The 15,738-nt window shown below is 43.4% G+C and overlaps 2 protein-coding genes across 3 annotated transcripts in view; both read left to right on the top strand.

Moving 5' to 3' along the window:
• dmrt1 (doublesex and mab-3 related transcription factor 1) overlaps nucleotides 1-4,545 on the top strand; it is a 37,683-nt gene extending 33,138 nt beyond the window's left edge. For both annotated transcript variants that reach the window (XM_026187525.1, XM_026187523.1), the window contains exon 5: nucleotides 4,093-4,545. In XM_026187525.1, the coding sequence (XP_026043310.1) occupies nucleotides 4,093-4,250 (158 nt within the window). In that variant the 3' untranslated portion in view covers nucleotides 4,251-4,545. The remainder of the gene's footprint in view (nucleotides 1-4,092) is intronic.
• Nucleotides 4,546-12,065: 7,520 nt separating this feature from the next.
• On the top strand, nucleotides 12,066-15,738 carry dmrt3a (doublesex and mab-3 related transcription factor 3a). The gene is made up of 2 exons (XM_026187522.1): nucleotides 12,066-12,957; nucleotides 14,136-15,738. Exons 1-2 carry the CDS (start codon nucleotides 12,558-12,560, stop codon nucleotides 15,146-15,148), a joined length of 1,413 nt encoding a protein of 470 aa, XP_026043307.1. The 5' UTR covers nucleotides 12,066-12,557; the 3' UTR covers nucleotides 15,149-15,738.

The following is a 15,738-nucleotide window of genomic DNA, read 5'->3' as shown; positions in this document are numbered from 1 at the left end:
CGTGCACTGTAAATTGTGCCGAAAGCAAGTCTGGAAATACAATAAACTGGTGCATGCGCTACGTCCACACGTATTTTTGAAAACGCAGATTTTTCTATGCGTTTGCACCTTTCGTCCACACGTAAACGGCGTTTTTGGTCACTGAAAACGAAGATTTTTAAAAACTCCGTTTTTGCATTTACGTGTGGACTAGAAAAACGGAGAAAACGCAGCGTCAAAGGTGTGCACATTTTTTGACGTCACACTGTGCGCCACGTTATTGTTTCGGTGAAATGAATTTCTACAATACTGTTAATTCTCTCTGCAGTGTTTAAATGCTTACATATACACACAGTTACTGTCCGTCCACACATACGACTCGGTTCTGCTTCTATGCCCCAGCTTTGTTTACTTTTTCCCACCGAGGCTTCTAGACTTCTGATTGGCCAACATTTCTGCACGGTTAGGAATCTAGCGCCACCTGCTGCTTTGGCATGTTCATAGCAGCGTTTTCCTTCATTTCTGCCTTTATGTGTGGACGGGATTATTTTTTAAAACGAAAACGGAAAATCTCAGTTTTCAAAAATACCCGTGTACGTGTGGACGTAGCCTCAGTCTCTGACTGGAAGCGCTAATTCGTCATTCGGCTTTTGTCAGACTAAAGTAACTGTTAAAACTGTTTGAAAAGCTCAGCTATACAACAAGGAGAGATCGAGAATTTCCTTTTAGTTCTCAGTTTATTTGATATTGACAAAAGTTAGTCAGTTTTGTCTGTTCTTCTGTAAAACAAACTAAGATTTATTTTTAGAATTAATATTTTGTTTCTAAGTGGAATTGACAATTTAGTCTGTTTCGTTTGTTCTATTTTGAAACTTAAACGCTTTAGCGGCTGCCTTTTGTGTAGTTTGCAATATTTGCCTTTATTTATCTGAAAAAGTCTCATGTTCCTTAAGTACATCTACCCTGTTGAACTTATTATGGAAAATGAATATTTAAATAAAAACAAGCTGCTGATTATTTCACATTTTACTTGTGAGCAACGGCACATTTAAATCTTACAAATATAGTTATTTGGCTTATATCGTGATAGATATCGTTATCGCCTGAAATGAAAAAAACATATCGTGATATGAAAAAATCTCATATCGCCCAGCTCTAATTACATGTTATTAAATTAAAAAGGCATGATTTTGTTTCTTATTTGTATTTTTTGGCATTTATACAAAAAAGTTACTAATACTATTGTAAAAACGATATTTAAATATTTATTGAGTAATTCTGTGATCAAAAGGCTGTTCGACTTTTCTTGCTTCGATCTGGGAAACGTAACTTTTATCCTGTTAAATTAGCACTTTCTATTCATTTTACAAACAGGGATGAATGATTGCGTTTGCTGCCACATTAATGTTATTGTTTTATTAGTAGACATAGCTTGTTCGATTTCAGTTCAATTTTATTTATACAACACCAAATCAAAACAGTCGCCTATAAAATAAAATACATAAAATTGTATATTTATACGATAATACACACAGAGAAAAACCCAAAAACCATATGACCCCCTATGAGCAAGCACTTTGGCAACAGTGGGAAGGAAAAACTCCCTTTTAACAGGAAGAAACCTCCAGCAGAACCAGGCTCAGGGAGGGGCGGGGCCATCTGCTGTGATTGGTTGGGGTGAGAGAAGGAAGACAGAATAAAGACATGCTGTGGAAGAGAGACAGAGGTTAATAACAGATATGATTCAATGCAGAGAGGTCTATTAATACATAGTGAGTGAGAAAGGTGACTGGAAAGGAAAAACTCAATGCATCATGGGAATCCCCGGCAGCCTACGTCTATTGCAGCATAACTAAGGGAGGATTCAGGGTCACCTGGTTCAGCCCTAACTATATGCTTTAGCAAAAAGGAAAGTTTGAAGCCTAATCTTGAAAGTAGAGATAGTGTCTGTCTCCCGAATCCAAACTGGAAGCTGGTTCCACAGAAGAGGGGCCTGAAAACTGAAGGCTCTGCCTCCCATTCTACTTTTAAATACTCTTACTGCTAATAGTTGAAGTTTATGTGTGTGCTTACATGTGTTTAGTACGTCCATGTTGTTGAAATGGGAACTTTTACTGACCTCTGCGTCAGTAAAAGTGTCCAGTGTTCATCTGCTAGTGGTGGGAGGAGCCTGGCTCTCTGCAGGTGCTGCAGGTGTGAAGTTGTGCGTGAGCTGGATGATGTGACGATTTCCTTTCCCACTCATGTACTGATTTATTTTTATTTGAATTATAATTAAAGTTTTGGAAATCAGCTGTTCAAGTTTTTAAAAATGTACGACTCTTGTTAAGTTAATAAGTGATTATAATGATTTGGTATAATAACTGTCTTCTGTATGTTTCCCTCCCTGAGCCTGGTTCTGCTGGAGGTTTCTTCCTGTTCAAAGGGAGTTTTTCCTTCCCACTGTCGCCTAAGTGCTGCTCATAGGGGGTCATATGATTGTTGGGGCTTCTCGATGGCTTCTTACAATATAAAGCGACTTGAGGCGACTGTTGTAATTTGGTGCTATATAAATAAAATTGAATTAATGTAGTTTATACTACTGCTCAGTTACATCAAACACAACAAAAGCTGAGCACCAAAACTGTCAGCAGTTCTTTCATTCATCGTCTCCAAGCTCGAACATTTAAAAGTTTAACTACACGAAACATTTCAGAAACAGTTACCTGAGTAGAAAAGGTCACAACCAAACCAAACAGTGAAAATGATCATTGTTAATAACTGAGCCTGAGGTCTGCTGTTAGTGTTTGTGCTGCAGCTACAGGGCGAGTGTTAAAATGGGCGGGTGCACATCGCTCCGCTCTTAACTGTAAAAGATGTAATGCTTTTGTTTTGTGGTCACTGTCTTCTCTTTTTGCTCGCTGATTCAATTTGCTGTAAATCCCAGGCTTTGCCAGGAATCATTTCACCGTGCGCTCGTATTTATATCGAGGCTAACAGAGAGGAGCATTTATTCTGCAGAGCTGATGATTACTGTCCCGTTTTGTCTGTCTCACTGTAGTATTTCTGTTGTCCTTCTCGTTTACTCGCCTCACAGCACGGAGACATGTTTATTTTATATGTGCGCTGTCCTGTCTACCTACACGACGTAATAGGAATCTATCATATTAATGACTTTAAGGAGTTTCCGAGGAAGAGATTTGTACTTGGATGTCAGACGTGAAGTGAACCATCTGAGGATTGTCAGGGTTTTTTCCCGGTTTATTATCATGTCACTGCAGTGTGAAGGAGTTTTAATATCTAATAATCAAATGTGTCGAGCAAAGCTCAGCAAACGTCGTCATCGGAGCCATCGTGACAACATTTTGGATGTGCCGCTGTAGTGTTTTTAATCGAAAAACGACTCCTCCTTAATTTCCTCAATCAAATTCTGTGACTTCTTGTAGTTGGTGCAGCAAAGATTATGGAAAGTTGTATGAAATATAATCTCTTGTTTTTAATACTTTAATATCATTTTTAAAGTGGTCTTGAGCGATAGTTCTCCAGGCTTTCTGAAGGTCTTTCAAAGTTTTCTTCGGGCATTGGCTGCGTGTTCACTCGATTTTCAGTCCAGTCCAGGAGATGAACAGGAAAACAAAATCCAGCAGAGACCCGACACAGGATCAGCCTCTCAGTCGATTCATTCAACAGTCCAACAGTGAGTCTGCAGCTCACTGTAAAGCAGGGTGGAGGCTCTGCATTTCAGCCAGTGGGGGAGGATGAAATTATGAACACAGAACAGCAGCGTCCGATTGGGCACAGCTTCATTTGTCAGCACACTGCCAGTGCGGTTACAAGCTTACCTGGACAGGTACAAAATGTTGTTGCTTTGCATTGCTGCGTCTATTTTTCATCGTCCGACTTTTATATAATCAACATAAATAGAGTCATTAGAAAAAATGTTTCCATTATCTACCCAGGTGGTTGTTTTAGTCCCTGACATTGTTCGGTTTGTTTGATGTTAATGAAGTAAATCGATGTGACGTTTGTTGGTGACTCAAAGGGTTCAGACTCTTTAGAGAAGCACATTTTTGCTCTGAGATCTTCGGTGCTCCTCAGCAGATCTCTGACTCTCCATCTGTGTTGTTCCTGCAGCCTTCTCGCCCAGCAGCATCTCCGCTGGTCACGACTCCACCATGATCTGCCGCTCCATCAGCTCCCTGGTTAACGTTGACGCCAAGGCTGAGTGCGAGGCCAGCAGCCAAGCTGACGGCTTCACCGTCGACTCCATCGAAGGCGGCGCCACCAAATAAGAGAAGAAAAGGATAAGATCACACGACAGAAGCTTTACGAGCTCGGACGAGCTGAAACTTGATGTTCTTTAAAAACTGTTTAATCGTTCGCTCTAGTTTCACGTTGTCTGCACGTTTCCCTTCTAAAGCTCTGTTCTTGTATTTGTAGATCATTTTAAATCCAGTTCAGGGTTACGTATCGCAATGTAATTAACTGGCCAATGCAGTGAGACCCTTGATTAGCTTTAATCAAGATCAGATGATTGAGCGTGAAGCAACTCTTCCAAACAGAAATAAAGTGGGTTTTTTAAATGCAGAGCAAGGTTCTGGTTTTTTCCTTTGAATAAAGCTGCAGCGCCACATTTCTGCTGAGGGTTGCTTAGCATGATCGACTTTCACCTCATCAGTCCAACAGCTGGTGACTTACAGACAAGAACAAGAAGACCACATTTTTCTGTGTTAAACTCTTTGCAGCTTGTAAAGAACAAACATGTCAGGATGATGTGCTGTTAAATAATCAGCGTGCACAGCCTTTAACCGTCTAACCTCCGTCGTGTCCGCGTGCACATTTACACTCCGGCTCAACATTTAAGTCTGATTCTCTAAACGAGCAACGTAAAGACAGCCGTGGAGAAAAACGAGACTTTGTTACAAATAACATTTAATTTAATTATGAACCAGGTGATTTATTTGATCTGAGCAAATGAAACTACATATGGATGTTTCCTGTTGGTTATTGGCTGACGTACAGTATCCTCATTATGCTGTCATGTCAGCTAATTATGGGCCCACTGTAACCATATTCTCACAATGGGGGGGAAAAAAAAATTTAATCTGAAAAACTGTTTTTCAGATTAAAAGTCAGCTGATGTAAAAAAAAAAATCACAAAAATCAAGTATTTGTGACGTAAAGTTTGGTCTCCGACTGGACGTCTGTGTCAGACTCAGATGTCCTCCCGAGGATGGCGTGGGACGGGTTAGACGGGAATCGCGTGTCCTCTGCTGCGTTGGCGCCTGGTGAGCACCGGCTGCTTATTTATGGTGCAGCTTCCACAGCATTTGCATGTCTATTGTGTTTTTAACCCTCCTGTGGCCGGGAGTCAGCTGTGCACACCGCTTACTGTTTGCAACTTCTCCAACGTCCTGTCAGGCGGAGCAGAGGCGGAGCAGAGGTGGAGGCCGACGGCTGACTTTGGAATATTTCATGTTTTCAGCTCCATGTTTGCTGATCGACCTGTGAGCATGTGGAGAAAAACTACATCTTAAATATAAAAGTAGCTTTCTCATTTCTGCTCTTTTTCACATTGACTGAAGGCATAAAGCTGCGTTTGACTTCATAGAGTTTAACTGTAAATTAAAAAGCAACTCGCGGCCCGGAGCTCTCCCCGCTGCGCACGCTCTTTGTGTTTTATAGAGATTCATTTCAAACGGCTCGCTTCCAATGCCTCTATTTGTGTTTGCGTTTGAATAAGACAGCAACAAAAGTAATTTGGAGCTTTGGAGTTTATGTCGCTACAGGTTTCCTGGGAATAAAAACGCTGGGACGTGATGGAGTGCGAACGCGGCCGTGTGCCGGGAACAACGATATAAAACAGACAAAGAAAATTACTTGTATTTTCTTTGTGCTGCACGGTGGGAACATTCATTGGATTGTGCCCCATCTGTTGTAATCAATAACGTGACCATCTTGTTTTTTTATGAAATGCACTTACTCTTAATTTCATCCACCAGTGGTTTTAGAGAGAAGAATGTGGAGTTACCTATAAGGCTCTGACATTATAAATCACCTCTGGAGACCAGATTGTACAGCAGTATCGATTGATCCTGATATATCACAGAAATTTACTGTCACTTCTGTTTTCAATTAAAGATACAATCAGTCAGATAATGACTTAATTGGATTTTACAGAAGATTGAGTTTTATCGCCCCGTGCTTTATGAGTTTAGTTAAGGAAGGCCGTTTTATCACAGTTGTCAGGCCGCTGCTGCCTTGTCCTTCTGTAGCTGCTGCCCCGCGTACAGGCAGGGGAGAAAGTGTCACAGGGTCTGTTTTCCTTGAGCTGCCTCCGCCTCCATGAATCACGCCCTCCCGTAATAGATAAAATCTGCTCGGATCCCGCCGTGACACCTCCTCGGGGAGTGATGGGAGCTCGGTGCAGACGGTGTGGAAGGGGATGCTGCAGGTTCAGAGACGGAGGAGGAAATTTCCAACCGCTGGGAACAGCCAGAACGTTGGCACCACTGTTGGAAAGGAGAGAGTTCAAAGGTTATTTTATTGAGACGATATTTTACTGTGTAGATGAAACATTCTACATTAAAGGAAACCAGTTCTCCCATTCTACTCATTCCCAGTTCCATGTTTTTATTCCTGAGTCTACTAGAGCAGCTTTGCATGATTCACAATTCAAAATAAGCCTCATACATCTTATACTACTGAAACTAAAAATGTGTTTCTAGTTCAGTTTTTATTCGCAATAAATGAATAAAAATTAGAATAAATGAATAAATCCAGAAGTAGGAAAAAAAGTCTCACAGGGAGTTCTTATATATAATTACTTACATTTTTTGTCTTGTTTAATATGATTGTCCTCCATAATAACACCATAGTGTATATTTAATATTACAGAAAAAGCACAACAGGTGCCCTTTGACACGATGTCTGCGTCTATATTTAGCATCTTAACACTATTTTCTTGCCAGTTTTCACTTCTGTGAACCAGGAGAGCGTCTCACCTTTAACGTATCACCATCAGCTCTGGCTGTTTACGGCCACAAACTTGGACTCGAGGATTAACTGAGCAGAAATGTAGTGGTCCTAGTCCACTGTGATGTCACAAAGGACATTTTTGGTGGTAACTGAAAAAACTGCAACATAATTTCACTGAAATGTCTAAAAATAGAAGGAGGTCAGAGTATTTTACAGTTGGTCTCATGCTGACAGCACTGACGTGGCTGTTTGGGTCCAATGAAGGGTTTGCAGAGAAACTTGTGAAAGAGTGATGTTCCTCTGGCCTGATGTTTTGTTCCTTCTGACTCGTCATATTTTTAGATTTCTTCTCTTCTTTTTTTTTTTTAAACTTTAATTACCACTAAAAGTCTATTTTATATAAAGGCTGAGTTTTGTTGCAATATTCTGCCTCCACTCTGCATACCTTAAAAAATGCAGTAAAATTAAAGCGTGTACTTCAACCAAGTATTCTGTACGTATTAGCAGCCACTGAATTCAGCTGGTTTACTGAGAGCACGACTGTCTGAAGGACGGAACGAGCTCTGTTCATAAATGTCTGTCCTGAAAGCCGAGCATCAATAAAAGGGCCAAACTGTGAAGACTAACTTCCCAGGTTCACCCTCCCCTCATCTGAGACACGGAGCAGCCTTTGGGAGGACAGAGTGCGACCAGAGACCTCAGTCGTGGCCTAATTTTGGTATGAAGAGATTAGTTCATCGTTAAAAATGGCCTTTTTTATACTTATCTATATCTCAAAAAGAGATTGTGGCCTTGCAAGACATGCAGTAAAACACCAAGAGGCTCTCAAAGTGTTATTTTGTTGGCATTCCCCTCTGCACCCACAATTACATTTTTAAATCAGCTGTTTAAAAAAATCCAGTTTTATTTGAATCTCAGTGCCAGACCAGCAGGCCTGCATCAGCACACTGTGTGAGATAATAAGCTCATAAAATAATTATACAAGAAAAGCAGAAAATCTTTTGAGAATAACGACACGTTAATAGTTTAGCACAGAAAAATCTAAATGATTCTTTAACTCATGAAATTATGTGAAAATTGTTTTCATTCCTTCGAATAATGAATCACATTTTGTATGACAACTTCAGATTTAGACCACTTTGTATTAGTCCTGTTTTTTACTATTATTATTGCATCTTTCCTTTTCTGTCCTTATCATCATCAAATTGACTTCCCTGCCCGGCACCGACAGGGTTGAGCAGCCACGTAAAGAACACCATAAAATTTTAGCCATCTTCAAACATTTTATAGCTTTACATGCAAGTCAAATAAAAATGACCTGCCCTCCTTAATGATGACAATAACATTTATTTATTTATTTTACAAATGTGAGATAATAAGAGGCGAAAGAAAAAGCTCAGTTTGAGATGTTAATATGATCTATAACTCTGAGACTGATAATATTAATGACACACTCACGTGTGCACGCTTTGCTGATATTTCTGTTTAATTTATTCAGTATTTTGTTTTTACTGCCCGCTTATAGATTTTCTTGCAGCGGTCTTAAAAGCACAGCCTTTCCCTTTTTGCCTGGATGAAGGCTGACGTCTGACTGATGTCCTCGGTCAGCTTTCTAAAGACGTCAGATGTCCAGCTAATTCCTCTGTAGGAGCTCGGTGTCCCGCCTCCCCAGGGAAAGTTAAATCAGCATTTCTGTGACAGGACTTGTGAGTGGCAGCGACGCCCCCAATCAGCACCTCATAAAAACCTCACTCAGCAGAGGTCAGCTCCTCCTCCTGCTCCGGAGGGGCCCTGCTGGAGGAGTTCCCTCAGCCAGCGTAAACAAGAGCTCCAACATGAGGAGAGACTCAAGTGCAAAGTACTGAAAGCAGCGTGGGAAGGTTTTGTGTCGTGAACAAAACTGCCTAAAATAAACACTGGAACTCCATTTATGAAGCAAAAACTGAAAAAAGCCTTCGACACATTAATCTGAGTCCAGATTTCCAGGATGGAGGTGACATATGGTTTAAGTTCACAGAGCTCTGTGTGACTAACCAATGAGCCCCGACTACGATCTCTCATAATAACAGAATCTATAATGAAACCAAGTCAACGTGGACTCTCGAAAAGATGCACTTTTATCCAAATACACTCATAAATAAATATAAGGAAAATATATTATAGCCAATATAAAGACACGTTAATCATCCTCAGCTGACACCTTAAAGAGAGAATCATTATTTTTACATTTTTTCAGGTAAATGTTGTAATCCTACAATATTACAGTATAAATGCTTCTTTTCCTGCTTTGCTGAAGGATTATTCAAAAGTAACAAACCAGTGTTTAAACTGTGTGGAAATGAAAAAATAATTACATTTTTAGTCTTTTAAATTCTCCTGTGTCTGTTGTCGGGACCTTATTCTTCTAATAAACGGCACGTTGCTTTAGGCACATTATAATTTTGCATGTGTAAAAGAATGTGTGACTTTGAGCTCATTTTAAATACTCTGTATATGCAATCCTGTCATTTTGAGCTTCTACAGGACAACTTCACGTTTCCTACAGAAGGCAGAACAAAGCACGTTTTTCAAATTCACCCACATATGTGAAAATATTGGATATAAATATGCTGATGCACTGAGGCCATACAGCACCACACACAGAACTTCATGTATTCATTTACTTTGTTACTTCTGGGTTGGAGCAGCTCAGAAACTCAGCAGGCTGTGATGGAGAGTGACTGTGTGCGGCAGTGTTTTAATATCAAAGGTCTAAAACTGAGATTATTAACATTTTACATGTGCGTGGGCGCTTTGATTGAGTTAAATTACGTTGACACAGCTACATATAAATTTGGGCTATAATACATAATGACTGAGCGGACTGGCACAAGTTTAATTTGGATTACATTTCTAACGTGAAACGTCTTAGCGAGTAAATTCGAGTAACCTTATTTTAATCTGTCACCCACGCGTGTTGGGCTGTCAGCGAGCGCGGTTACAGACAGCGAACAGGTGTTTAAACCCAACTCACGAAGGGTTTAGTGCTCAAACTGAAGCAGATAACACTGCAGGCGATGCCCCTCCAAAGCAGCCCCTCACCCCACGGTGGCTAATTTGGCCACGACCAGCGCGTCAGGGCGCTAAAGGACACCTTGCGCGTGACGTGGAAACGCAGGAGCCTCTCCAGCATCCTGCAGAGCCGCAGCTCTAACAGAGAAGCTGCAGTATAAACTTTCATCCCGAACGTGTTTTAATCTTTATCGTGAACAACACGAATAAATTTATTATGCGTTCACCCGCAGCCTCCCACTCCCACAAATCTACTCGGCCGGCACAAACTGCAAAGCCACTCTAGTCACCTTGAAATTTCCTCTGCTATTTTCCAATTAAAAGCTTAATAGCCCTGGAGACGGGCTTCACGCGGGGAAGTTTACCGTGCTCTTATTCCCTGTAAGCCGCGAGCCTCGGATCCCATTATTTGCTTGAATAAACCTTTTTTACGGTCAGAAATGGGCCCGGCTTTGTCCGGTGTTATGTTTCAATGCCCTCTATTAGTCCGGCAGAAGGGACATATCAGCATCCTCGACATAGCTCCCAAAGGGCTTTTATACATGCAGAGGCCTAATCAGCTAAGTTATGTACGATTGTGTAAAAGGTGCGAGAGGCGCCATTATTATTTTTCGCCCCTGGAATTAAGACTTAAAGCGTTTCGGGCCTGCAGGAAACGGAGCAGAGCGCGGATAGATGTCCGGGCCTGTAATCGAATTATGAACAGTCTTTAAATAGCAACCTTTTTACACCGTAAAGGTTTTCATGGGTGACTCATCTGGATATTTCGGAAAAGGGAAAGTTTGGATTGTATTTTTATGAAACAGCTGATTTAAGATTTAAAGGTTTCGCTGGTTTGCTTCAGGGAGCGAGTCCTTTTGAAACCTGCACACAGGAGATGTCATATTTAGTCGTTTTGTGATTTCACGCTTCTTTTTACACACACACCCTCTCTCTCTACGTGTGTGTGTGTGTGTGTGTGTGTGTGTGTGTGTGTGTGTGTGTGTGTGTGTGTGTGTGTGTGTGTGTGTGTGTGTGTGTGTGTGTGTGGTGTACGACGCTAATGTTGCTAAAAAGGGGCTCAAAACAAATCGAGTGCCTGGAAATAACACGAGGCTCTTAAATCTTCATACGAGTCTGTCCTGCAGAGTGATTTTTCTCTGAGCTACTTACACTAATATTGCACTAATATTGCAGTAAAGTTGCAGTAATATCACACTAATATTGCACTAATATTGCACTAATATCACACTAATATTGCAGTAAAGTTGCAGTAATATTGCAGTAAAGTTGCAGTAATATCACACTAATATTGCACTAATATTGCACTAATATCACACTAATATTGCAGTAAAGTTGCAGTAATATTGCAGTAAAGTTGCAGTAATATCACACTAATATTGCACTAATATTGCACTAATATCACACTAATATTGCAGTAATATTGCAGTAATATTGCACTAATATTGCAGTAATATTGCACTAATATCACACTAATATTACAGTAATATTGCACTAATATTGCACTAATATTGCACTAATATCACACTAATATTGCAGTAATATTGCAGTAATATTACAGTAATATTGCACTAATATTGCACTAATATTGCAGTAATATTGCACTAATATCACACTAATGTTGCACTAATATTGCAGTAATGTTGCAGTAATATCACACTAATATTGCACTAATGTTGCAGTAATATTGCAGTAATGTTGCACTAATATTGCAGTAATATCGCACTAATATCACACTAATGTTGCACTAATATTGCAGTAATATCGCACTAATATCACACTAATGTTGCACTAATATTGCAGTAAAGTTGCACTAATATCACACTAATATTGCACTAATGTTGCACTAATATTGCAGTAATGTTGCACTAATATTGCAGTAATATCGCACTAATATCACACTAATGTTGCACTAATATTGCAGTAATATCGCACTAATATCACACTAATGTTGCACTAATATTGCAGTAATATCACACTAATGTTGCACTAATATTGCAGTAATATCGCACTAATGCTGTAGTAATTTTGCACTAATATTGGAATAATCTTGCAGTAATATTGCAGTAATATCGCACTAATGCTGTAGTAATTTTGCACTAATATTGGAATAATCTTGCAGTAATATTGCAGTAATGTTGCAGTAATATTGCACTATATTGCAGTAAAGTTGCAGTAATATTGGAATAATCTTGTAGTAATATTGCAGTAATGTTGTACTTCATTGATAAATCTGTAACACGGGGTTTCATTTCGGATCCAGGGTCACGTGTTCGCCTCCAGCAGCGTGTCCGGTGCTTCGGGAGGTCGTTGCTGTTATCTGATCCTCGCAGGCGCTTTGACGCGTTTGGTTACTGCTCGTCTCCACAATAGCGTGTCAGGCTGATGCGTATCAGTGCTGTCAGCTGAGGAAAGGTGGATCCTCCACTACAAGCCCACACCTCTCATCCTCCTCCTGTCATGCGTGCAGCACAGCAGCTCCATCCACCTCCACCTCTCTGACTGCTGCTGCGGCCGACGGCGACTCTCGCGCCCGCGTCCACGCTGGAAAACACGCTGAGTCCGACGCAATGAACGGTTATGGGTCTCCGTACCTCTACATGGGGGCTCCGGTGTCACAGCCTCGGGCCCCCCTCCAGAGGACCCCCAAGTGCGCGCGCTGCCGGAACCACGGCGTGCTGTCTTGGCTCAAGGGTCACAAGCGCTACTGCCGGTTCAAAGACTGCACCTGCGAGAAGTGCATCCTCATCATCGAGCGGCAGCGCGTCATGGCGGCGCAGGTTGCGCTCCGGAGGCAGCAGGCAAACGAGAGCCTGGAGAGCCTCATCCCGGAGTCCCTCAGAGTGCTGCCCGGCATCGGCTTAGCCGGGGCCGGCGAGGGGAATCAGCCAGCCCCGCTGAGGACCGAGGAGCTGGAGCTGAGGTGGAGCAGCACGGAGCCGGGGCAGCCCGGAGCACCGCTGTGCTCAGGTAGGAGAGCAGGGGGGAGAGCAGGGGGGAGATATTTGACTCTCTAAACAATTATTGTTTGTCTGGAATGAAGAAAAAAACCCTCGAAATTATGGGATGTTTTTTTTAATAAGAATATCTTTAAAGGCCTGAAACTCACAGTATAAACATTGTGACTTTGTTATTTAAAACCGTTTTCAGGTCAAACAAAAACGGATGTGAAACAATATAAAAGCTGAAATGATCATTTCAGCACTGCTCGCCGGTCTGACTGCACTGATAATGACACATTTAGCTGAAGTGATCGATACACATCACTCCGATTTCTGTGAAATAATCACGCAAATACGAGGTTTCACTTTGCGAGTCAGGAAACAGATGAAGAGATGAGCTGTTTCAGGAAAGAGACGTTTAATAAAACTGAAGCGAAATCAAACAAAGACGTGTTGACATTTTTAAAACAATATGAATTAATTCAGTTTTTAACATTTGTTTAAATAATGATGCATATTGAATTATTACAGACGTTTTTTCTGCTGCTGAACTTTTAATAATGTTCTTCTATTTCACGCAGAAATTTTATTTTCTATATAAATATAGAAACTATATAATTTATATAAAATAAAACGTGCTTAGTTCTCGCTGACCTGCGTGGAAATGATTTCTGTGAGAACCATTAAGGAATAATTACTTTCCATCCACCTGCCCGAATCACCTTTATTGCTCCTGACACTTTAGGCACGGATTCGGACACGCGCGCTTTCATTTCCTGCGTGACTGTAAAAGATTACAGTAATCAGCGGCGGACAGGCCCGATCGAATATAATCGCCATATTTCTCACAGGAGGTCAGCTTCGGATGAAATGTTGCCGAGCAACAGGCCATGTGTTTGCAAACTGCGGTCAAAGATCCCACGGCGCGCGCACTCAGCACTCTGCGTTAACAGCTTCTGTGAGGAGGCTCAGATAAATCCTCACACGTCTACGTGTAGCGGACAAGTCGTGACACGCGATTAATGGCGTGTTGCTTTTCCTCGTGAGGAGCGTGGAGGTGTTTGCACTGTGAGGCGGGTGAGGAGTTCGCACTAACCGCCTGTGAGCTCACAGGCTTAGGGGTGTGCTTAAAGTTTTCTGTGGATGCTGACACTCTTTCGTGATTTTGTGCTTACGCCGATAAAGTTGTGACTCTCTGACCCGCAGAGTCCACGGAGGACGGCGCAGACGAGGTTTCAGCAGGAGAGAACGGAGAGAGCTCCAGCGAGAAGGAGCAGGACGCGGTCAGCTCACCGGAGGCCTCCAAACCGAACTGCTACACCCCCGAGCCTCCGGGGACCCCCTCCCTGCCAGAGGAGAGCCGCTACGGCCTCCCTAAAGCCGGGAGCGCCGAGAAGGAGGCCAAAGCCGAGAGTCCGCAGAAGTATCCGGCCAGCCCCGCGGAGCAGGGCGTGCTGATCGAGGGCCTCGGCGGCTCAATCACGCTGCCCCTCAGCCTCCGGGCCAACCGGCCCCCGCTCGAGGTGCTCAAGAAGATCTTCCCCGCCCACAAGCCTCCGGTCCTGGAGCTCATCCTGCGGGGCTGTGGGGGCGACCTGGTGGGGGCCATCGAGGTGCTGCTGTCTAGTCGAAATCCTGACGCCAGCGCGCCACCGCACGCGGACGCGCACGCGGACGCGCTGGTGCTGCCCTCCAACGGACACCTGTTCGAGCCCGGCCTGGGCTCCTACCACCCGGCGTCCTCCTCCGCCAAGTGGTCCGTGGGCTCCGCCTTCCGGGTCCCGGACTCGCTGCGCTTCACCTCCGACTCCGCCGCGGGGGTGGTGTCCACGGGCGCGCTGGGGGTCCCCCTGCAGCACCCGTCCTTCCCGCAGCCCACGCGCTACCCGCTTATGCTGCGCAGCTCTCTGACGCGCAGCCACGCGGGCCCCTTCGTGCACAACGACGTGACTCTGTGGAATTCCGTGGCCCTGCAGCAGCAGTACCAGCTGCGCTCCGCGGCGCAGTACGTGTCCCCGTTCCCCCCTGGCGCCCCCGGCGGGCCCGGGCTGTTCCGAGGCTCAACCCTCCTCCCCTCCAGGCCCTCCGAGGAGCCGCGCGTGGGCATTCAGGAGGAGGGGTGCCCGCTGGGGCCCAAGCCGGGCCTCTACTCCCCGGATGAGGAGTACGAGGAGCGCTCAGATTCGGCGGACTCCCGCATCCTGAACTCCTCCAGCTGAACAGGAGACTGAGGAACATGTGTCACCGTGACAGGACGTGTGCGTGGACGGCGTGGACTGTCCTGTCTGAGCTGAGCCGTGGGAGCAATCACTCCGATGAACCTCAAACATCAGCCTCGCGCTTCCCACACTGGACTCGACCAAAGCGGGTGAATGTAACAGACTCATTATTCTGAAAGCGTCTCAGCTGTTTCCTGTAAGCATGTGTAGTACTGTGAAATCTGCCGTGTCCGGATCACGGCTGCATGTCGAGTAATGCCAAATAAATGTGAGTAGTCCAAACGGATAAAGGCTGTTTTCTTGCGTGTCGGCCACACACACTCAGTCACGATTACACGAGACTACAACATGTCTGCCCACAGTCCGGCTTCACATCCACACATAAAACACGCGTGACACCAAAGGATAATAAGAAATAATAGAAGCAAAATATGGAAGCATCCCCGATAATGATTTTGTTTTATGGAGCAGCAGTAATAATAAAACCTTAATTTAATCAGGACTGGAAACATTTAATATGTTTGTGAGTGTGCTGTGGGCCTGATCTCTGTCACCCGTGGCACCGTCAGCGCACTCCTCACAGACACGTG

Source organism: Astatotilapia calliptera, chromosome 12, assembly GCF_900246225.1.
Source record: "Astatotilapia calliptera chromosome 12, fAstCal1.2, whole genome shotgun sequence".
Classification (NCBI taxonomy): Eukaryota; Metazoa; Chordata; class Actinopteri; order Cichliformes; family Cichlidae; genus Astatotilapia; species Astatotilapia calliptera.
The sequence above is the reverse complement of the archived record's forward strand: the minus strand, read 5'-3'. Positions and strand labels throughout refer to the sequence as shown.

Coding starts and splice junctions, on each gene's coding strand:
- dmrt3a (XM_026187522.1), top strand. CDS start 12,558: ATGAACGGTTATGGGTCTCCGTACCTCTACATGGGGGCTCCGGTGTCA. Junction 12,958..14,135: donor CGGAGCACCGCTGTGCTCAG/GTAGGAGAGCAG, acceptor TCTGACCCGCAG/AGTCCACGGAGGACGGCGCA.